The sequence below is a fragment of the Macrobrachium nipponense genome, chromosome 36, assembly GCF_015104395.2.
Source record: "Macrobrachium nipponense isolate FS-2020 chromosome 36, ASM1510439v2, whole genome shotgun sequence".
Lineage (NCBI taxonomy): Eukaryota > Metazoa > Arthropoda > Malacostraca > Decapoda > Palaemonidae > Macrobrachium > Macrobrachium nipponense.
In genome coordinates, this window is record NC_087220.1 from 589762 (window position 1) to 606756 (window position 16995).

A 16995-nucleotide genomic window follows, 5' to 3' on the forward strand; every position below is an offset into this window, starting at 1 on the left:
TAGTTTCAACCATAGCTGATCTTTGATGTAAACAAACTGTAACTTCAAACCTAGCCGATCGTTGACGTAACCAAACTAACTTCAACCGTAGCCCAACTCTGATGTAAACAAAATCTGTCTCCAAACAGAGTCAATCTTTGACATAAATAAACTCTAGACTTCAACCATAGCTGATCTTTGATGTAAACATTTTCCAACTTCAAACACAGTTGGTCTTTGATATGAATACACTCTGACTTCAACCATAGCCCATCTCTGATGCAAATAAACTCTGACTTCAAACATAGCCGATCTGATGTAAACAAACTCCAACTCCATCCATAGCCGATCTCTGACGTAACGAAACTCTAACTTCAACCATAGCCAATCTTCAATGTAATCTACCCAGACTACCTTCCTAACCTAACTAGAGGCTCTCCACCAACCCCACCCCTGGTAACACTAAATATTCCTGTCTCCCTACTCTGCATACTACCTGAACTTTTGGTAATAAAACTGCAGACTACCATTGTCTACCGCAGCCTGATTACCACCAACTCCAACCAGAATACTGTATTTAAATACTGCCTGTTGTTTGTTTTTTTTTTCTTTAATTTGTTAATCTTTTTCATTTTTAAATTTGCTACTCTTTCTTTTTTAATTTTGTTAATCTTTTTCTTTGTTAATAAGTGCAATCTCTATTTTTCTGTATTTCTCTTTACCTCCTCTTACTTCTTCCTAATGAACACCATATTTTTTGGAAACTTGAATTTCAAGTTAGTGGCCTCTTTGGTGGTCTTGTTAAAGATGAATAGTTTGTCTTCTGAATAATAATAACTAGGATACCAACTGTCTTTTGCTTACATTTTATGACCACCCACCCCAAGGGACCAGTACTCAACGTGGTGACCCCTTTGCAGTTAAATGGTAATTACCAAACTAGAGGGGTGTGACGGTAATCTGCAGTCTTATACCCTTTTGATTAGGTCTGTACCTTTATGCCTCTTCCATTACAGTATCCATCTTACAAAGAAACTTCTGGACATGACTTCTTTACGTAACCGCCTAAGATCCCTCGCTGGAAATCAACTGTAAGCAATCTTTTAAAATTATGCGATCTTTTAAAAATCATAATTTAAACATTTTTTTTACTATTAATCTCAATATTATTACCGTCATTACCATTATTATGAATACTATTTTTTTTATTTTACTTCTTCATCAACTGAGTGGATGTTGCCGATTATAATTTTTTGCCAGGTTATCTCATTAGTATCTAGATTATGTGTACTGTGGTGTCGCTTTTTTGTATACGTATTCCACATGCATGGCACTGGGTTGAAATGAAATCTATTATTATTATATCATTTTGCTATTTAATATTCTTCACGCCTGCTCGAAATCTTGCGTGCATTATGCCTATTCCTTCTATGACCTTCAACAAACCTTAATCTGATTCTTCTAGACCTACAGCCTATAGCCTAACCTGACCACAAACCACTGGTAAATAGGCCTACTATATCTCCCCACAGTTCAAAGTTACCATTAAGCTTTCCACTGCAATGGGATTGTCATGGAAGTGTGCTCGTCTGAATTAATAGGCCTTTCCTAAGCAATCATTATAATGGTTTAAAGTTTAGGCCTATGGACTTCTGACTGGAATAATAAGCAAAACGTGATTGTCATGATATTGTATTTGAAATTTATACCCGAGGTTTAATTAAACATTCAAACATACTGACAATCCTAAAAGCAGAGGCCTACAAAGGTGGTTACTCATTCTACATGGGTTATTAGGCCTATGCACTTCTGACCTAAATAATAAGCAAAACGTGATTGTCATGAAATTGTATTTGAAATTTATACACGAGGTTTAATTAGACATTCAAACATACTGACAATCTTAAAAGCAGAGGCCTACAGATGGCGTTACTCATTGTAAATGGGTATTACGCCTATGCACTTCCAAATGAAATACTAATATATAAGCAAAATGTGAGTCATGAAATTGTATTTGAAGTTTAGACTTAAGGTTTAATTAGACATTCAGAATTTTGACAATCCTAAAAGCAGAGGCCTACAGATGGCATTACTCATTCTAAATGGGTATCAGGCCTACGCACTTCCGAATGAAATACTAATAAGCAAAATGCGAGTCATGAAATTGTATTTCAAATTTATAAGTTTAGAAGTTTAATTAGACATTCAAACATATTGACAATCCTAAAAGCAGAGGCCTACAAATGGCATTACTCAATTCCTCATTCTAAATGGGGTATTAGGTCTTTGGACTTCCAAATGAAATACAACAAAATGTGATCATCATGAAATTGCATTTGACATTTGCAACTTTAGATATAAGTTTAATTAGACATTCAAATATATTGACAATCTTAAAAGCAGACGCCTACAGATGGCATTACTCATTCTAAATGGGTATTAGGCCTACGCAACCAAATGAAATAATAAGCAAAATGTGATCGTCATGAAATTGTATTTGAAATTTATAACATTAGAAGTTTAATTTGACATTCAGAATTTTGACAATCTCAAAAGCAGAGGCTTACAAATGGCATTACTCATTCTAAATGGGGTAAATGTAGGCCTATGCAATTCTGGCCGAAATAAGCAAATAGCGATCGTCATGAAATTGTATTTGAAGTTTACACCTGAGGTTTAATTACACATTTAAACATATTGATAATCCTAAATGCAGAGGCCTACAAAGGGCGTTACTTATTCTAAATGGGGTATTAGGCCTTTGCACTTCCGAATAAAATGAGCAAAACGTGACTGTCATGAAATTCTATTTAAAATTTATAACTTTTAAAAAGTTTAATTAGACATTCCAACATATTGACAATCCTAAAAGTGGAGGCCTACAAAGGGCGTTACTATTAGGTCTATACTCTTCCTAACGAAATGAGCAAAATGTGATCGTCATGAAATTGCATTTGACATTTACAACTTTAGAAGTTTAATTTGACATTCAATCATATTGATAATCTTAAAAGCAGAGGCCTAGAAAATGGCTTTACTCATTCTAAATGGGGTATTAGCCCTTTGCACTTCCGAATAACAAGCAAAACGTGATTGCCATGAAATTGTATTTAAAATTTATAACTTTGTGATTGTCATGAAATTGCGTTTGAATTTTGTAACTTTAAAAAGTTTAATTAGACATTATAACATATTGACAATCTTGAAAGCAGAGGCCTACAAATGGCATTACTCATTCCTAAATGGGGTACTATTAGGCTAGGCCTTTGCACTTCCGAATGAAATGGGTAATAAGCAAAACGCGATCGTCATGAAATTGTATTTTAAATTTATAACTTTAAAAAGTTAATATTAAAACATAATGACATTCTTAAAGGCAGAGGCCTACGAAGGGCTCGAGAAGTGAACTAGGCCTTCATAGGCCTATGTGTCACCGAATGGCATTTAATGAATAAAAAGGGGGTTAACTCTTCCAAAAACCTGAAAAGGAGGGAAATAAGCACCGCCAAATAGATAAAAACCTATAAAATAAGACGGCCACGCTCCCAGACATCGGCAGCGAAGAAGCAGCCCAAGCACGCCCTTTCCAACCCTAGGCCTATTCACACCCCGCCCACGCCCGTTTCGCGTCGAAAACCCGACAGGACGCCGCCCACGGCAGCGCCCAAGCGAGAAACATATTCCAGACGCTTCCAGGGACTGGAAAAGGTTAGGAAATTCCAGCTGGAAAAGAAAAGGGGAGGCTTGAGAGCCAGAAGGGGCCATATTTCGCTCACCATCGACGGACGTCGGGGGTGTCGTTTTTCGATCCCTTTTCGGGGGGTTATTTCGGCGCCGTCCCGTCGCAGGTGGGTTCGCGGGGCATCCGGGCAATGCCGAGGCTCCGTCCGAACGTCACTCGTAGCGTTTTTCGAGGATAAACGGGGATTATATGGCCGCCGAAGTGATATAGATTGGTTCCCGCTGTCCTCCACTGTCGGGGCTAATTGTTTACATTTTTCAAGTTGCCAACTTCGCCTTTTCATTTTAATTTTCCGAGTAAATTAAATCCTTCGAACGATTTCAAATTTAATAATAAAATTTCCGCTTTACAAAATAATAATATCCATTGCGAAATCCGCCTCAAATCGCTCTCAAAGTGAATTACCGAAATCGCCCCGTCTTCCCGCAAACTGGCAACTGCCCGCAACAGCATCGCAGCAGCCATCTTGTTTTGCGGAACGTGATTTTTTTTCCCAACTCCCTAAAAGCATCAATTCGGAATCGATTGCGTTAAGGAATTGCGAATCTTGGCAAACGGCTCGTCTGGAATGCACGAACAGCGATGCATTTTTGACTGGCGTTGACAACGAGCCAGATTCAAATGGCGCGGATGTAAAGCATAGCATTTTACCTCGGTAGTGCTATACATCTCCCAGATTAGTGTGGGACTCCTGTCAATAAAAAAAATAAAAACAATCTTTTCTCACATAACATTTATTCTCTCATTCCCGACATGACATCAATTGCCAGCTTTGTGTCGGTGTGTAGTTTACCGAACAAGGTTTTGTTTGTTTACAATTGTGCATTGGCGTGTACGTTTAAAGAAAGACAGTCATGCCGTACAGGGATGCACACGGCTCGAATGCGCATGCGCCATTTGTATACACTTGCCGCTCAGGCCGTGTTGCTAATGTAAATAAAACATTAATCTCACGAGTACTCTTGTCTTTCTTCTTCTTATTTTTATTATTATATTAATATTATTATCTTTATTATTAATACAGTTTAACCAGACGGCACTCTTATCAGTTTATTTCATAGATATCTACGGTTTATTTCATCTTAGCAACAGCATCTTTAAACGAAGGTTCCAAACTTACGTCTGCATTCCCTAGAAAAAAACAAAAACAAATTACGCTCTCCTGTAAATGATAGATAACTAAATACTATTGAGAGTCATTCGTGATGCTCATTGGTTCTCTAAAGAGAGCTTTCCATTGAAGAAAACCGTAAACAATGTCCATATTTCCAACGTCTTGTACGCAGTAAAATTTAACGTACGATATTATCTGCATTTCACGTCTTTAAAAGCTTAAACAGGTGATCTCTTTAGGCATTTTTGTCATAAATCTATAGTTTTGCTTCTTGCATTTATGACTGTATAGTATTTTTCTTGATCTAATTTTCATTTAATAGATGATACTATAGGACGTGTTCGTCAGCTTTATTTGGATGTCACCTTCATATTGGTCTATTCTATACAGACCGTGGGTTCTAAACCATCACGAGAATGACGATCACCACAATTGGTTTGAACAGGTGATCAGTTTTTTTCTATCTCTCTCCTAACAAGGAATGTTCCCAGAGGAAAAAGATCAATTTGGTCACTTCCACATTCATATTGTAACTACCGAATAATTAACTTAAAAACACCTTCACTGCCATAACCCGGATGATTACTTCTTAATTGTAATTTTTCCGATGATAACTTTTAAAGTAATACTGAAATTGCTCATTTGGGATATATGATCTAGTCCTTAGAATCACATGAACGGACTTGGATGTCCTACGTAGGCCTATATATTAGTTTGTTGTGACATGGCCACATACCACGTATTTAGATTGAAGATCCCGTAGATTTTCATATAATAGATGGAGACTTTAATGGCGTAATTACTTTCTCTTTGCCCTTCAAAGTTCACTGAACGTTTAGGGAGTTAGTAAATGAACTAGCAACCAGAAAACGAATCAATCTTCAGAAAACAAATCAATCTTCCTCTGCTGTGTAAATAACAACTTGAGCCTTTTTGCAATTAGTAATAGTTAAGTTGGCTTCATTTTAATATTCAAGGTTAACTCTTGACTTTTGACGTTTTCTACCACAAGAATTAATTAGTGAATATTCTAACGCACCCGGAATAATAATAATAATAAAAAGATAAAACTACAATGCTAAAATTATCGTTTTTCTAGAGAGAGATTGTCTCGCTAATATCTTGCCAAGGTGTACATTACTAAAAACCTAAAAGTTCAAGACGATATTTATCTAATTAAGTTTCTGTGGTCAATATATATATATATATATATATATGTATATATATATATATATATATATATATATATATATATATATATATATATATATATATATATAAATTTCTGACTATAAATAGTATACCCGTTAAATTACTCCCAAATTAAGCTCCAGAAGAGCGTGGAAAATTTATCAGTCTGGCTAGTCTAGAAATCTTTTATTTGGGGGCCACTTAGGATTATATATATATATATATATATATATATATATATATATATATATATATATATATATATATATATATAGTAACATGAACACATATGATACACATATATCAATATTTATACACCTGTATGCGCATACCCATACAATTGTTTGTACAGTTGTTGCTATGCCTAGTACCTTACCTACAGTTGTTGTAACAGTTGTTGCTATGCCTAGTACCTTACCTACAGTTGTTGTAGCTGAAATAATAAGTAACTAGGCATATTTTAGCTGCAATAATGATTTATTGAAAGAAAACAATGTTTTATTTTCATATCCATGGGGCAGGAGGTGGGGCACGTGACCAGGTGGTGTTCCCACCCCCTATCAACCCGCCACTGAATTTATTGAAAAATTTTCCACCGTTTGGTGGATTCTGTCTGTAGACTCTAGACCGATCTTACAGGTCACCTTGAACTTAATACGCCATTCTCATTTTTTTAGAAGTGGGCCTCAATTCCAGCTAAAATTTCTGATGACAAACTCAATATAATTCAATACGAATTGCCATTAAAACTTTCTTCTAGTGCGATGGCGATCAGTATATATGTATATAAAAAGTTTACATAATGTGATGTTGGCAACTCGATCATTGCTCCGGTTGAGGCATCGGAGGAGAAAACAGACGACGGTTTAGGAGGCCATGTTGTGAAGCTTCTATGAGTTTTTTTTTTTCTTTCTTTTTTTTATAAGGAAGGAGGCTGTTGCTAAGCTCATGTAGCCACACAACCGCGCCATGAGGAAGAAACAAAACTTATAGCGCATGTATTCTTTTTCAAAAAACTCTGGCTGATGTATGTGGGGGATGCAGTGGGAGACAAGAGCTGTCTTTTTTTTTTTCTTTTTTTTGCTATACTACGTAAACTTTTAAGGGGCAAGAGAGAGCCCGTGTCAACGCAAGAATGGCTTAATCCAGGACCCAAGACATAAAATTAGGTTTCGTGGAGCATAAAAATTGGGATACTAGGTGTTTATAAATCTCACAGATCTTATATTTCATTTATTTATTTATAAACTCTGGATCAAGTTATGATGCGCATTGACAAGGTGTATTGATTCCGCGTTTCCTTATAGCATTCTATTCTGTAAATAAATGAAGCCTTGAATGTATTATTATTACTACATTAAATATATATAACAAAGGAAAACATAACATAAACAATAAAGTAAAATAAATGAGACAAACTTCGAATAAACCATGATTTAACACTCTTGGAACTGACATAGTACTATGTGGTGGACGGTGTAGTATAGTCAATAAGGTCCACGTACAGGGGTGGTTAGCGTCGTCAGTGCACCTTATACGGTGCACTATAGGCATTAATTAAGGTTCTTTGTATCATCGTTCCTTCCTTAGGCTCCAAGTCGCTACAACCACTTTCATTCCTTTAACTGTGTCTCCGTTCGTATTCTCAACCATCTCCTACGCTTCTTGATGAGCGAAAGGATAATTCTCTATTCATACTGCCTCAAACCTAACAGGCACAGGTTCGAATCCCAGGCGGGGTGAATGTACGTATACTTATGTATATACAATTACCTAAGGGTGTAAGTTACTCCCAGGTTGCAGTATAATCTGTATATCAAAGTGGTGTTTTTGGATATAATACTATATGTATATACATAAAAATACTTACATACATACTATATATATATATATATCTATATATAGATATATATATATAAATATATATATATATAATATATTAATATAATGCATACATATATAATATATAATGTATATATATATTATAATAATTTCCTTTTTTCCATAACTTCTCACCCATTCTACCTCCTCCTCCTGACCCCCCTGCCCCCACAAGCTCTAGTGGAAAGTGAAACATGGCCGTCATTTGATGTCTTTATTAACAGGATTATACAACAAAGCACAAACATCGTCAATGAAAGGGTTCATGTTAATGAAGATGCGTCCTTAAGGACTCCGATCGCAGCGATTTGAAAACAAACAAACACATCACAACAACAACAAATAATGTCGACGACCACCGACAAACACTAATCGTATCAAGAAACGGAGTCTCCCCCTCCTCCTAGCCCCCATCCTTAGGACGCACCAGTTTACAGGTGTAATGCCTGAGTGTACCCGCATTGCAAGAAGACACGGCAGCAGCACCACCCTGGTAGAGGTCGTCCCGTGTCTTCACAAAGCTATATGAAATATCACGACTTGGAAATGAATGCCCCAGAGAGAACGGAGGAAGAAGCGTGGCAAGGAAGGCGTCGGGCAAAGCTGAGAGGACTATCTCGAGTTATTTCTTTTTTATCACATCGACGTGGCCTCTCCCTAGCGCTGGCTCTTGTGCCTGTCGAGGCTTCTGCGATTTCTGACGGCACAGGCACTGACAACCTTTTGTGATTACACCAGCTAGTACCTGCACTAGCAGAACAGGCTCTTGTGGTCTGCTAGCAGAACAGGCTCTTTTGGTCTGCTAGCAAAACAGGCTCTTCTGATCTGCTAGTCTGCTAGCAGAACAGGCGCTTATGGTTTGCGTTATGTTCTTGCACTAGCACACACTCTTGTGGTTTGCTAGCACACAGGTTCTTGTGGCCTTTAGGGTCAGTAAGGGCTCTTGTGGCCTCATGTCAGCAAGGGCTCTCGTGGTCTCATGTCAGCACGGGCTCTAGGGGCCTTGCGTCTGCATGGATACTCGTGGCCTTGTGTCAGCACAAGCTCTTACAAAGATCCTGATAGCACAAGCTGGTTGGTTGGAGTAGCTTAAGCCCTTGTTTCTAAAGTGATCTGTAAAACATATGCCTTTGTGAATGCCTATGTATGTGCAAGCCATCACTGTTAACTGTTGAGTTCTCCAAGATACCTCTTTTGATTTTTTTTAATCTGGACTTTTCTGATGATCAAAAACACCATATTGTTACTGACAAATCATGAATAACAATAATGCTTCCCTTTCTTGAGATTTCTAGGAGTATGGGAACTTCAAGTGTAACATAAAACTGATGAAGAATAGACAACTTCAAACAACCTTCAAAATGAACTTCTGGATTTCATAAATGAGTGAAACACAACACCTGTGACAGGTACTCTGCTAGTTTCAAAGTAACGCCTGTACCTTACCATATGACATAATCTCCATCACCTTCATTGCCTACCAAAGCACCAATATAGCGTAAAATAAACGAATGATCGTCATTCCACGGCACAAAACGACAAAACGACTTCAGACTTTACCCTTGGGAAAGGACAACTTGGTCAGTCTTGATCCATTGGCAAAGTCTTGCATTCATCCTTTCGCTGCCATGGCTGAGTGAGCAAATACAAACAGACAACAAATGACTTTCATCTGAGCAGACGAGGGCAGTCGACACCACCGTGGCGCATTGCCGGAGCAGAATGCGACCTCTGGTGAGTTAGCAGAATGCAGTTCGTTGAAAAATGCTGCTGGCCTTCGGAAGAGCTCTTCAAAAAGACTGTGCAGGGGATTTTTTTTTTCAACAATTGGGATTTCAAGACAGTGAAGAGAAATGTATTCAAACGACAGTCACGGTCCTTAAAGATAAAGACCAAGAGAATGACATGGAACAATACTAGACTCTGGACGTAGCAAAACATCAAGGCCTCTGAACAGGGTTTGCACAAAGCAAAGTGAACTTGGTTGAATTCTGTTCTCATGAGAAGCTGGTCTGCAACTGCGATCTCCCGCCCCGTGAGCATCTAGACTGGGAATGCCAACAAGATTACTTTCAGTTTCCATAAGTACAATTTACTAGAAACCCAATTTAAAAGTAGGCTTTTAGGTACTAAATATATATCACAACAAGACTTTGCTTGTCAACAATACTGCGCAGTGCAGAACAGGGCCACCAGCATCAAGGAAAATGACCTCAGTCTATATCTTTGTAGTGTCCAATCAATGAATTCTTTAAGGATATTCAAACACATGCGTCCATGCAAAGAGCAACACAGCTTTAGAAAAGATTTTTTTGAATGTTTTTTTTTGTTTGCATATTCAAGCGTGATAGCAGGGAACGATAAACTGGTTCTATTGTCCGTGGTCCTTAACGTTTTCCGGAGCGGATGAGATTGGTGAGCCAATCGGAACTCGCACTATTTGGATCTGCCACCACGACCACGACTGGATTCCTGTGGAAGAGATAACAAGGGGTTGTGTTAAGTCTTGGAACTTGACCTAGACCTACTCACTCAAATATTAATGTAAAAAGGACTTGTATTCCTGTGGAATAGATAATGTACTATGTGCTAAGTCTTGGAACTGGAGCTAGGCCTACTTGGTCAAATATTTGTATAAAAAGGCCTTGTGATACAAACTGCAAAATTATAATAAATCTTGAGATGTAAGTTATGCATGAAGTGTCAGGTCTTGAAATACGAGCTAAGTATCCTTTCTCAAATGTCTATAGAAATAGTAATGAGGCTTCTGACGCAAATTGTAAAACTTAGAATAAATCCAGAGATGTCAGTTACAAAAGACGTTTCAGGTTTTACAATTAAAACTAATGATAATTGTCATTCGACAGAAAGACACATGGATTTAGTAGCATGAAATTAAATATTTATTTTCCAGAGAAGTCTATTGTATTTTTAGATAAACTTTATCAAATACTGACACAAATTATGCACAAATTTATAACCAGAAAAGTACAGTGCCATAAAAATTAAACTTAAAAATTGAATTTTTTTTTAAAGCTACACTTGCAATATCCAGTCTGTACAATATACAAACTATATATACTTTATCTATCATGCAGTTTAGTGAGATGCAATCTAAAAATATGTTAAAACACTTGATGCGAATGAAGCATGCAGTACTGAGCCTTGATATCTAAAATGCACAGGCTTCATCAAACTTGGAAATACAATACACAGAGTAATACATGCTGTGCTGAAAGCTTAGATGGAAAATCAGATTTGCAACATTATACACTTCAATTATGTGCAAAACAGTGGTTCTCAACCACGGGGGGAATTGTGACCACAGATCAGCAAGCTCAAACTGGCTCTAGGACCACACGAAATGCAGTGTGCATCTATCCGCACTACCTGGAGGTCACACTGGGCTTTCTCTCTACGCTAGCTCAAGTTATCATTTTGTCGCATGTTAGTTGGAATGCACCTTTTGAGGCAGACAATTTTGGAAGCGGAGGAGGGAGGAGGGATGACGTTCTGCCATATGGTGGAAGGGTGCACAGGCCAAAAAAGTTTGAGAACCACTGGTACGTATATATATCATAAGCTATTATTACACCTCAATGTGTACTGTGCTATAAAGCTTAGTGATTTTAGTCTTTGGAAATTTTTATACCGCAGAACTTCCCTCAAGATTGTAAAACACTCTTCAATACAAACTAGGCTCCTAAACAAACACAACCTGTCCAATGCACATGATCTAGAAAATTAGAAAAAGAAAACACAGTTTTAACGACTTAAACGAGCCAGTTACAGGACTGAATGAATTTGGATTTAACTAAAACACTAAAAAAAAATCTTAAGCAGAATGGGTGCATTGTTGTCAAGTGTCAATCCCCCAAAAAATCAAATCTCAGATTCTTTTATAAGACCTTAGGAGTCTGGTGTGTGACAATGAGTTGGGACAGAGCATCCAAAGAATATGGTGTTCATTATTAAGAAGAGGAGGCGAAATGCAAAAAGAAGAGATCCCACTTATAAAAAATAATCGATAGATGAAAAAGCATTAAAATGCAAAGAGCATAGTATTAGGGTAGTAATGCATTGCATTTTAACTTGAACTTCTGTAGTTCCAATTGCACGACATCCTCTGGGAGGCTGTTCCACAATCCAACGGTCTGAGGAATAAAGGACCTCAGGAACTGAGAAGTTGGACAGTTACTTTTGCACAGTCATTTATTCCAAGCTGATGCTAGTAGCCTACCCATTCACAGCTGGACTGACTGGCAGGCAGCAGACTAGAAATGAACCTCAGACCTCGAAAATAATGGCCAGCTGCTCTATCACTGAGTTATGCCACCCTTTTATAATTCCTTCATCAAAGTCAGTCACATGCTTGAATTAGGGAAATGTCATTACTAAGTTCAAAATACAATAGGCAGAGATAATCCTAAATTGTATTAAGTTTCTTTTACTTTCTATATACCTAGGCCAGCAATGACATAAAGACTCATAACCACAAACGTTACTCCTCTATCAACAGTTCTTATGCTTTTGAACCTACTATTATTCCCCCCTCTCTAAATTCTATGGGACCCCAACACTCACTACTTGCCAGGTTTTTTGTTGCCTTACATTCCTTAGGATCAATATGCAGTATACGTGGCTTGCTGTTGAACTTCTCAGTTCTAGAGGTCCTTGATTCCTCACAACGTTGGACTGCGGAACAGTCTCCCAGAGGATGCTGCGCCATTGGGACTTCAGAAGTTCAAGCATTTATTACCCTAATACTATTCTTCTTGCATTTAAATACTTTTCAAAGTATTTATCTATTTTTTCTTTTGTCTTTTTTGATATGTGGGATCTCTTCTTTCTGTATTTCACTTCCTCTTATTTCTTCCTAATGAACAACATCATATTCTTTGGAAGCTTGAATCTCAAGTCAATGGCCCCTTTGGTGGACTTGTTCCATATGAATAGGTTTCATCTACTGAATATCAATAATAATAATATTCTTTGGAAGTTTGAATCTCAAGTCAATGGCCCCTGTGGTGGACTTGTTCCATATGAATAGGTTTCATCTACTGAATAATAATAATAATAATAATAATAATAATAATAATAATAATAATAATAATAATAATAATAATAATCAGGATCAGCAAGGCATCATACCGCTATCTTATTCCTTGAGGAATTTGTAGATGACATAGCTTCAGTTTTGTTGTCCCACTCGTTTGTAATGGATAAATCCTTCAATTATCCTCTCTTACCCCAGGTCACGTTCCAACATCAACCTTTAAGGACTTTGAAGATGGAATAGGTTCTAAGCAGTTGAGCTGAGAAAATATGCCTCAGTGTCTATGATCGGCCTGGTGTATGATTCAAGATTGATGTACACAATTCCTTTGTCCTTAGGTTTGAAATTTTTTTCCCAAGCTTGGTTGCGTAGTGGTAAGACTCTCACCTACCAGTTGAGAGGACAGAAGTTCAAATCCCGCCGCTCACTGACGGCTTGGATGGCACCATTGCACAAACCCTCTGTCCCGTCAACCTACAGAGGCCTGAGACACACTATAGAGGTTGAATAGGAGAATAGGCACTAGCCCTCAGGCTGGGGTGTTAAACAGTGGACCTAGCCACGCACTGGCCACGTGTCTTAGGCATTGGGACCTGTCCCCAACTGGCTGTTGGCCAAAGAAACAGGAGATGAGCACCTGTCCTATGCGCCTAGAACTTTAACTTAACCATGCACAAGATACACAGCTTGGAAACAATTTCCTGTTCTAAATACACTTGAAGAGCACAGTATTTAGCATGCACTTTGTATCTCACGATTTTAATAATTCAAAAAGGTAACATATATGTTGACTGCATTAACGGATGCCTGAATCTCGTACTACTTCTGTTGCATTAGCATTCTGTATTTATATAAAACCAAGAGTTGAGGGATACTATTCTTATTAACATTAATATTTCCAACTCTCTCAGGTGGTTGATCTAACCATTAGAAACAACTAAGAAGATGAAGCTTAGTAACTAATGCCACCCTAAATTCCTTGAGGAATTATTATTATCATATGAAACCCATTCACATGGGACAATCACACCAAAGGGGCCTTTGAATTGAAATTCAAGCTTCCCAAGAATGTTGGCTTCAACGTCCCACCACAGACCCCACACTGCAGCGGTAAGTGGTCATGGTAAAGAGCCAGTGATTTTTCGTTGCCCTGGGGGAGGTGCAAACGCCCCCACGCCCCCGACATCTGAGCAGCATGCCACGATGCTGGCTACCATACCAGCAGATTAGCTTATGTTGTAACTTGTAATACGATCTGACCATGAAAACATAAGTGAGGGATTTCAAAGAGATAAAAACAGAAAAAACAAGTTGAGGAGCTAATTTGTCAGTAAATTCTTTATAGATTCAAGATGAAATGTCATCTGGGTAACAAAGTTGAAGCAATCAGACAAATGCCTGAAATTTAGATAGTTTGGTTGCTATGCCGTTTACATGACAAATTACAGACTCCTGATGCCCGCTAGGTACTGTAGTTACATCCCCCCCGCAAAAAAGTTTTGAAAACATGTACAAGTCTAGATTTGTTTCAGCTGACTCAAGTTTTCCCTCTTCTTTGTTTTTAAAGTCTAGTTCCAGCGGACTCTAGTTTTCCATCTGTTTTTAAAGCAAAGACAAACATTTCTGGAATACAAAACGTTCCAACCACGTACTCATGTGTTTAAACCTAACCTAACTGAAGATTTTGGTATAGACATAAAGTGAAGCCTGTTGAATAGCCAGGTTAAACTAAAATATACACAGAAAAACCTTATTCTGGTATTACTTAATGGTGGTAACTACACTCTCTGCAGGGGGAATGAATGTAAATTACTGTTTCAACACGTTACAGTTAATGAGCAAGTAATACTCCTGTAACAAAGAAGATCTAAATTATTTTTTTTTCTCTTGGAGGTGCCATTGGTTAGCTCATTGCATGCTAGTAAATTTTCACTTCTGTACAAGAGCATTCTACTGGTATTTACATAAAGTTGCTTTTTATGGTTCCAGTAAATGTTCCATGTTTGTTTGTGTTCACTAATAATAACCAAAATAATAATTATGCTATGCACCAAATATTTGAATAACAAAAATACTGCCCTCTTTTCCAGTGAGCCATAGTGTCCTGTCAGCGCAACACATTAAGTTTATAGTGTCCTATCAGCTCAACACGGTAAGTTTATAGTGTCATGTCAGCACAACACAGCAAGTTTCTGTTATTTAACCTACGATTTCAAAGTACAGTACTCCGCTTGCAGTTCCACTGAAACGTTTTAAAAGAACCAACTGACAACAAACCTTTCTCCGACAGAATTGACGCGCGAATTTCCGAATTTGCTCTGCGTTCTGTAGAAGTAGGACAGGGGCCTCTCCCATTCTCTCAACCGGTCATCTTCCTTACTGTCATTTTCTCCTTCAGCACAGTCACAGCAACAGTTCTCACACCCTGGCCTGTCCTCTCCTCCAAGTGTGTCTACCTCTGGAGGGATTGTGGGATGCGTTGGAATATCAGTAGGGTGAGGAGGGGATGGAGGAAACTGACCTCCTGGCCCAGGTACTACTGGGGGTCTAGGTGGGTATGGAACTGGGACAATGGTGCCTGGTTGAGGAGGATGAGTTGGAAGGGGAGGATGAGTTGGGTGAGGAGGGAATGTGATTGGCTGTATTGGCATTGGCTGGGGGTAGGGCTGTGGGTAGGGAAGTGTCTCTGGGTATGGTTTTGGTGTCTGCGATGGCAATGGCTGAGGTTGGGGCTGTGGGTGGGAAGGTCTATCTGGGTATGGTTTTGGTGTCTGCGATGGGAATGGCTGGGGTTGGGGTTGTGGGTAGGGAGGTCTACCTGGGTATGGTTTTGGTGTCTGCACTGGCAATGGCTCGGGCTGGGGAGGTCTATCTGGGTATGGTCTTGGTGGCTGCGTTGGCAGTGGCTGGGGTTGGGGCTGTGGGCGGGGAGGTCTATCTGTACCTGGCTGAACTGGTATTGGTCGAGAAGGATGTTCTGTCTGTGATGGGATAGATGTTACTGGAGGAGAAGTTACCCCTACGGGCGGTTTTGAAGTGACAGTGGGAGGGAAAATGGGTTGGCCTTGTCCAGGTTGAATTGGGTGTGGTCTTGGGGTATCAGGTTCTGGTGTAGGACGAGGTGGATAGCCGCCTGGGTAAGGCAATATGATTGGGAACAGAGGTTTTTCTGGTGGCTTTGGTTTGCTTGTTGGATCTACAATTGGTTTAGATGGTGTTACAGGTCCTGGTGTTGGTCTCTCTGGTGTTACAGGTCCTGGTGTTGGTCTCTCCGGTGTTATGGGTCCTGGTGTTGGTCTTTCTGTTGCTACAGGTCCTACTGTTGGTCTATCTGGTGATATGGGTCCTACTGGTGGTCTCTCTGGTGTTATGGGTCCCGGTGTTGGTCTCTCTGGTGTTACGGGTCCTGGTGTTGGTCTTTCTGTTGCTACAGGTCCTACTGTTGGTCTATCTGGTGATATGGGTCCTACTGTTGGTCTCTCTGGTGTTATGGGTCCCGGTGTTGGTCTCTCTGTTATTACGGGTCCTACTGTTGGTCTCACGGGTAGGGGATATGGTTGTGTAATGCAAGGGCATGGGTAAGGTGTAATGGGATGAATAGGTGCTGGCGTAGCTGGGGCAACTGTAATAGGGAATGGTGGACGTGATGAAGTTGGTCTGGGGCTGTCTACTGGGTACACTGGTGCCTGGGGTTTAGTAGGAGGCTTTGGGGGTTGAGGAGCAGTTGGTGGTGTTGGAGGTTTTGGAGGAACAGGTGGCTTTGGAGGAGATGGAGGAGTGGGAGTAGGCAACGGCTGATGACCTGATGGATGAGTAACAGGAGGTCTGGGTGGTCTCGGTCCTGGTGGTAGCTCAGAGCATTTTTCCAGAGGAGGCCAATGTGATGGGAGAGGTCCAGGTTCTGTAAATCATCAAGTACATGAATACTGTGGTCTGGTAAACCAAAACAAAGATTAAAAAAATGATTTTGGTAGCAGTAATCTTACAAATCTTTCTCAATAAATGATAAAAAAAACACTGATCATAACACTT

General features: G+C 39.1%; 2 protein-coding genes across 9 annotated transcripts in view; both read right to left on the bottom strand.

Moving 5' to 3' along the window:
* Positions 1-4181, bottom strand: part of LOC135203490 (uncharacterized) — a 58362-nt gene extending 54181 nt beyond the window's left edge. For 2 of the 7 annotated variants that reach the window (XR_010311939.1, XR_010311938.1), the window contains exon 1: positions 3756-4158. The gene's annotated coding sequence lies outside the window, so the exon portion shown is untranslated. Of the gene's footprint in view, positions 1-3755 lie in introns of all 7 variants that reach the window. The other 5 variants (XM_064233214.1, XM_064233213.1, XM_064233212.1 and 2 more) reach the window with 3 other exon arrangements.
* Positions 4182-8107: 3926 nt separating this feature from the next.
* Positions 8108-16995, bottom strand: part of LOC135203491 (basic proline-rich protein-like) — a 222895-nt gene continuing 214007 nt past the window's right edge. For both annotated transcript variants that reach the window (XM_064233217.1, XM_064233216.1), the window contains exons 5-6: positions 15241-16864; positions 8108-10379 (exon numbers count right to left, since the gene is read on the bottom strand). In XM_064233217.1, the coding sequence (XP_064089287.1) occupies positions 10295-10379; positions 15241-16864 (1709 nt within the window). In that variant the 3' untranslated portion in view covers positions 8108-10294. The remainder of the gene's footprint in view (positions 10380-15240; positions 16865-16995) is intronic.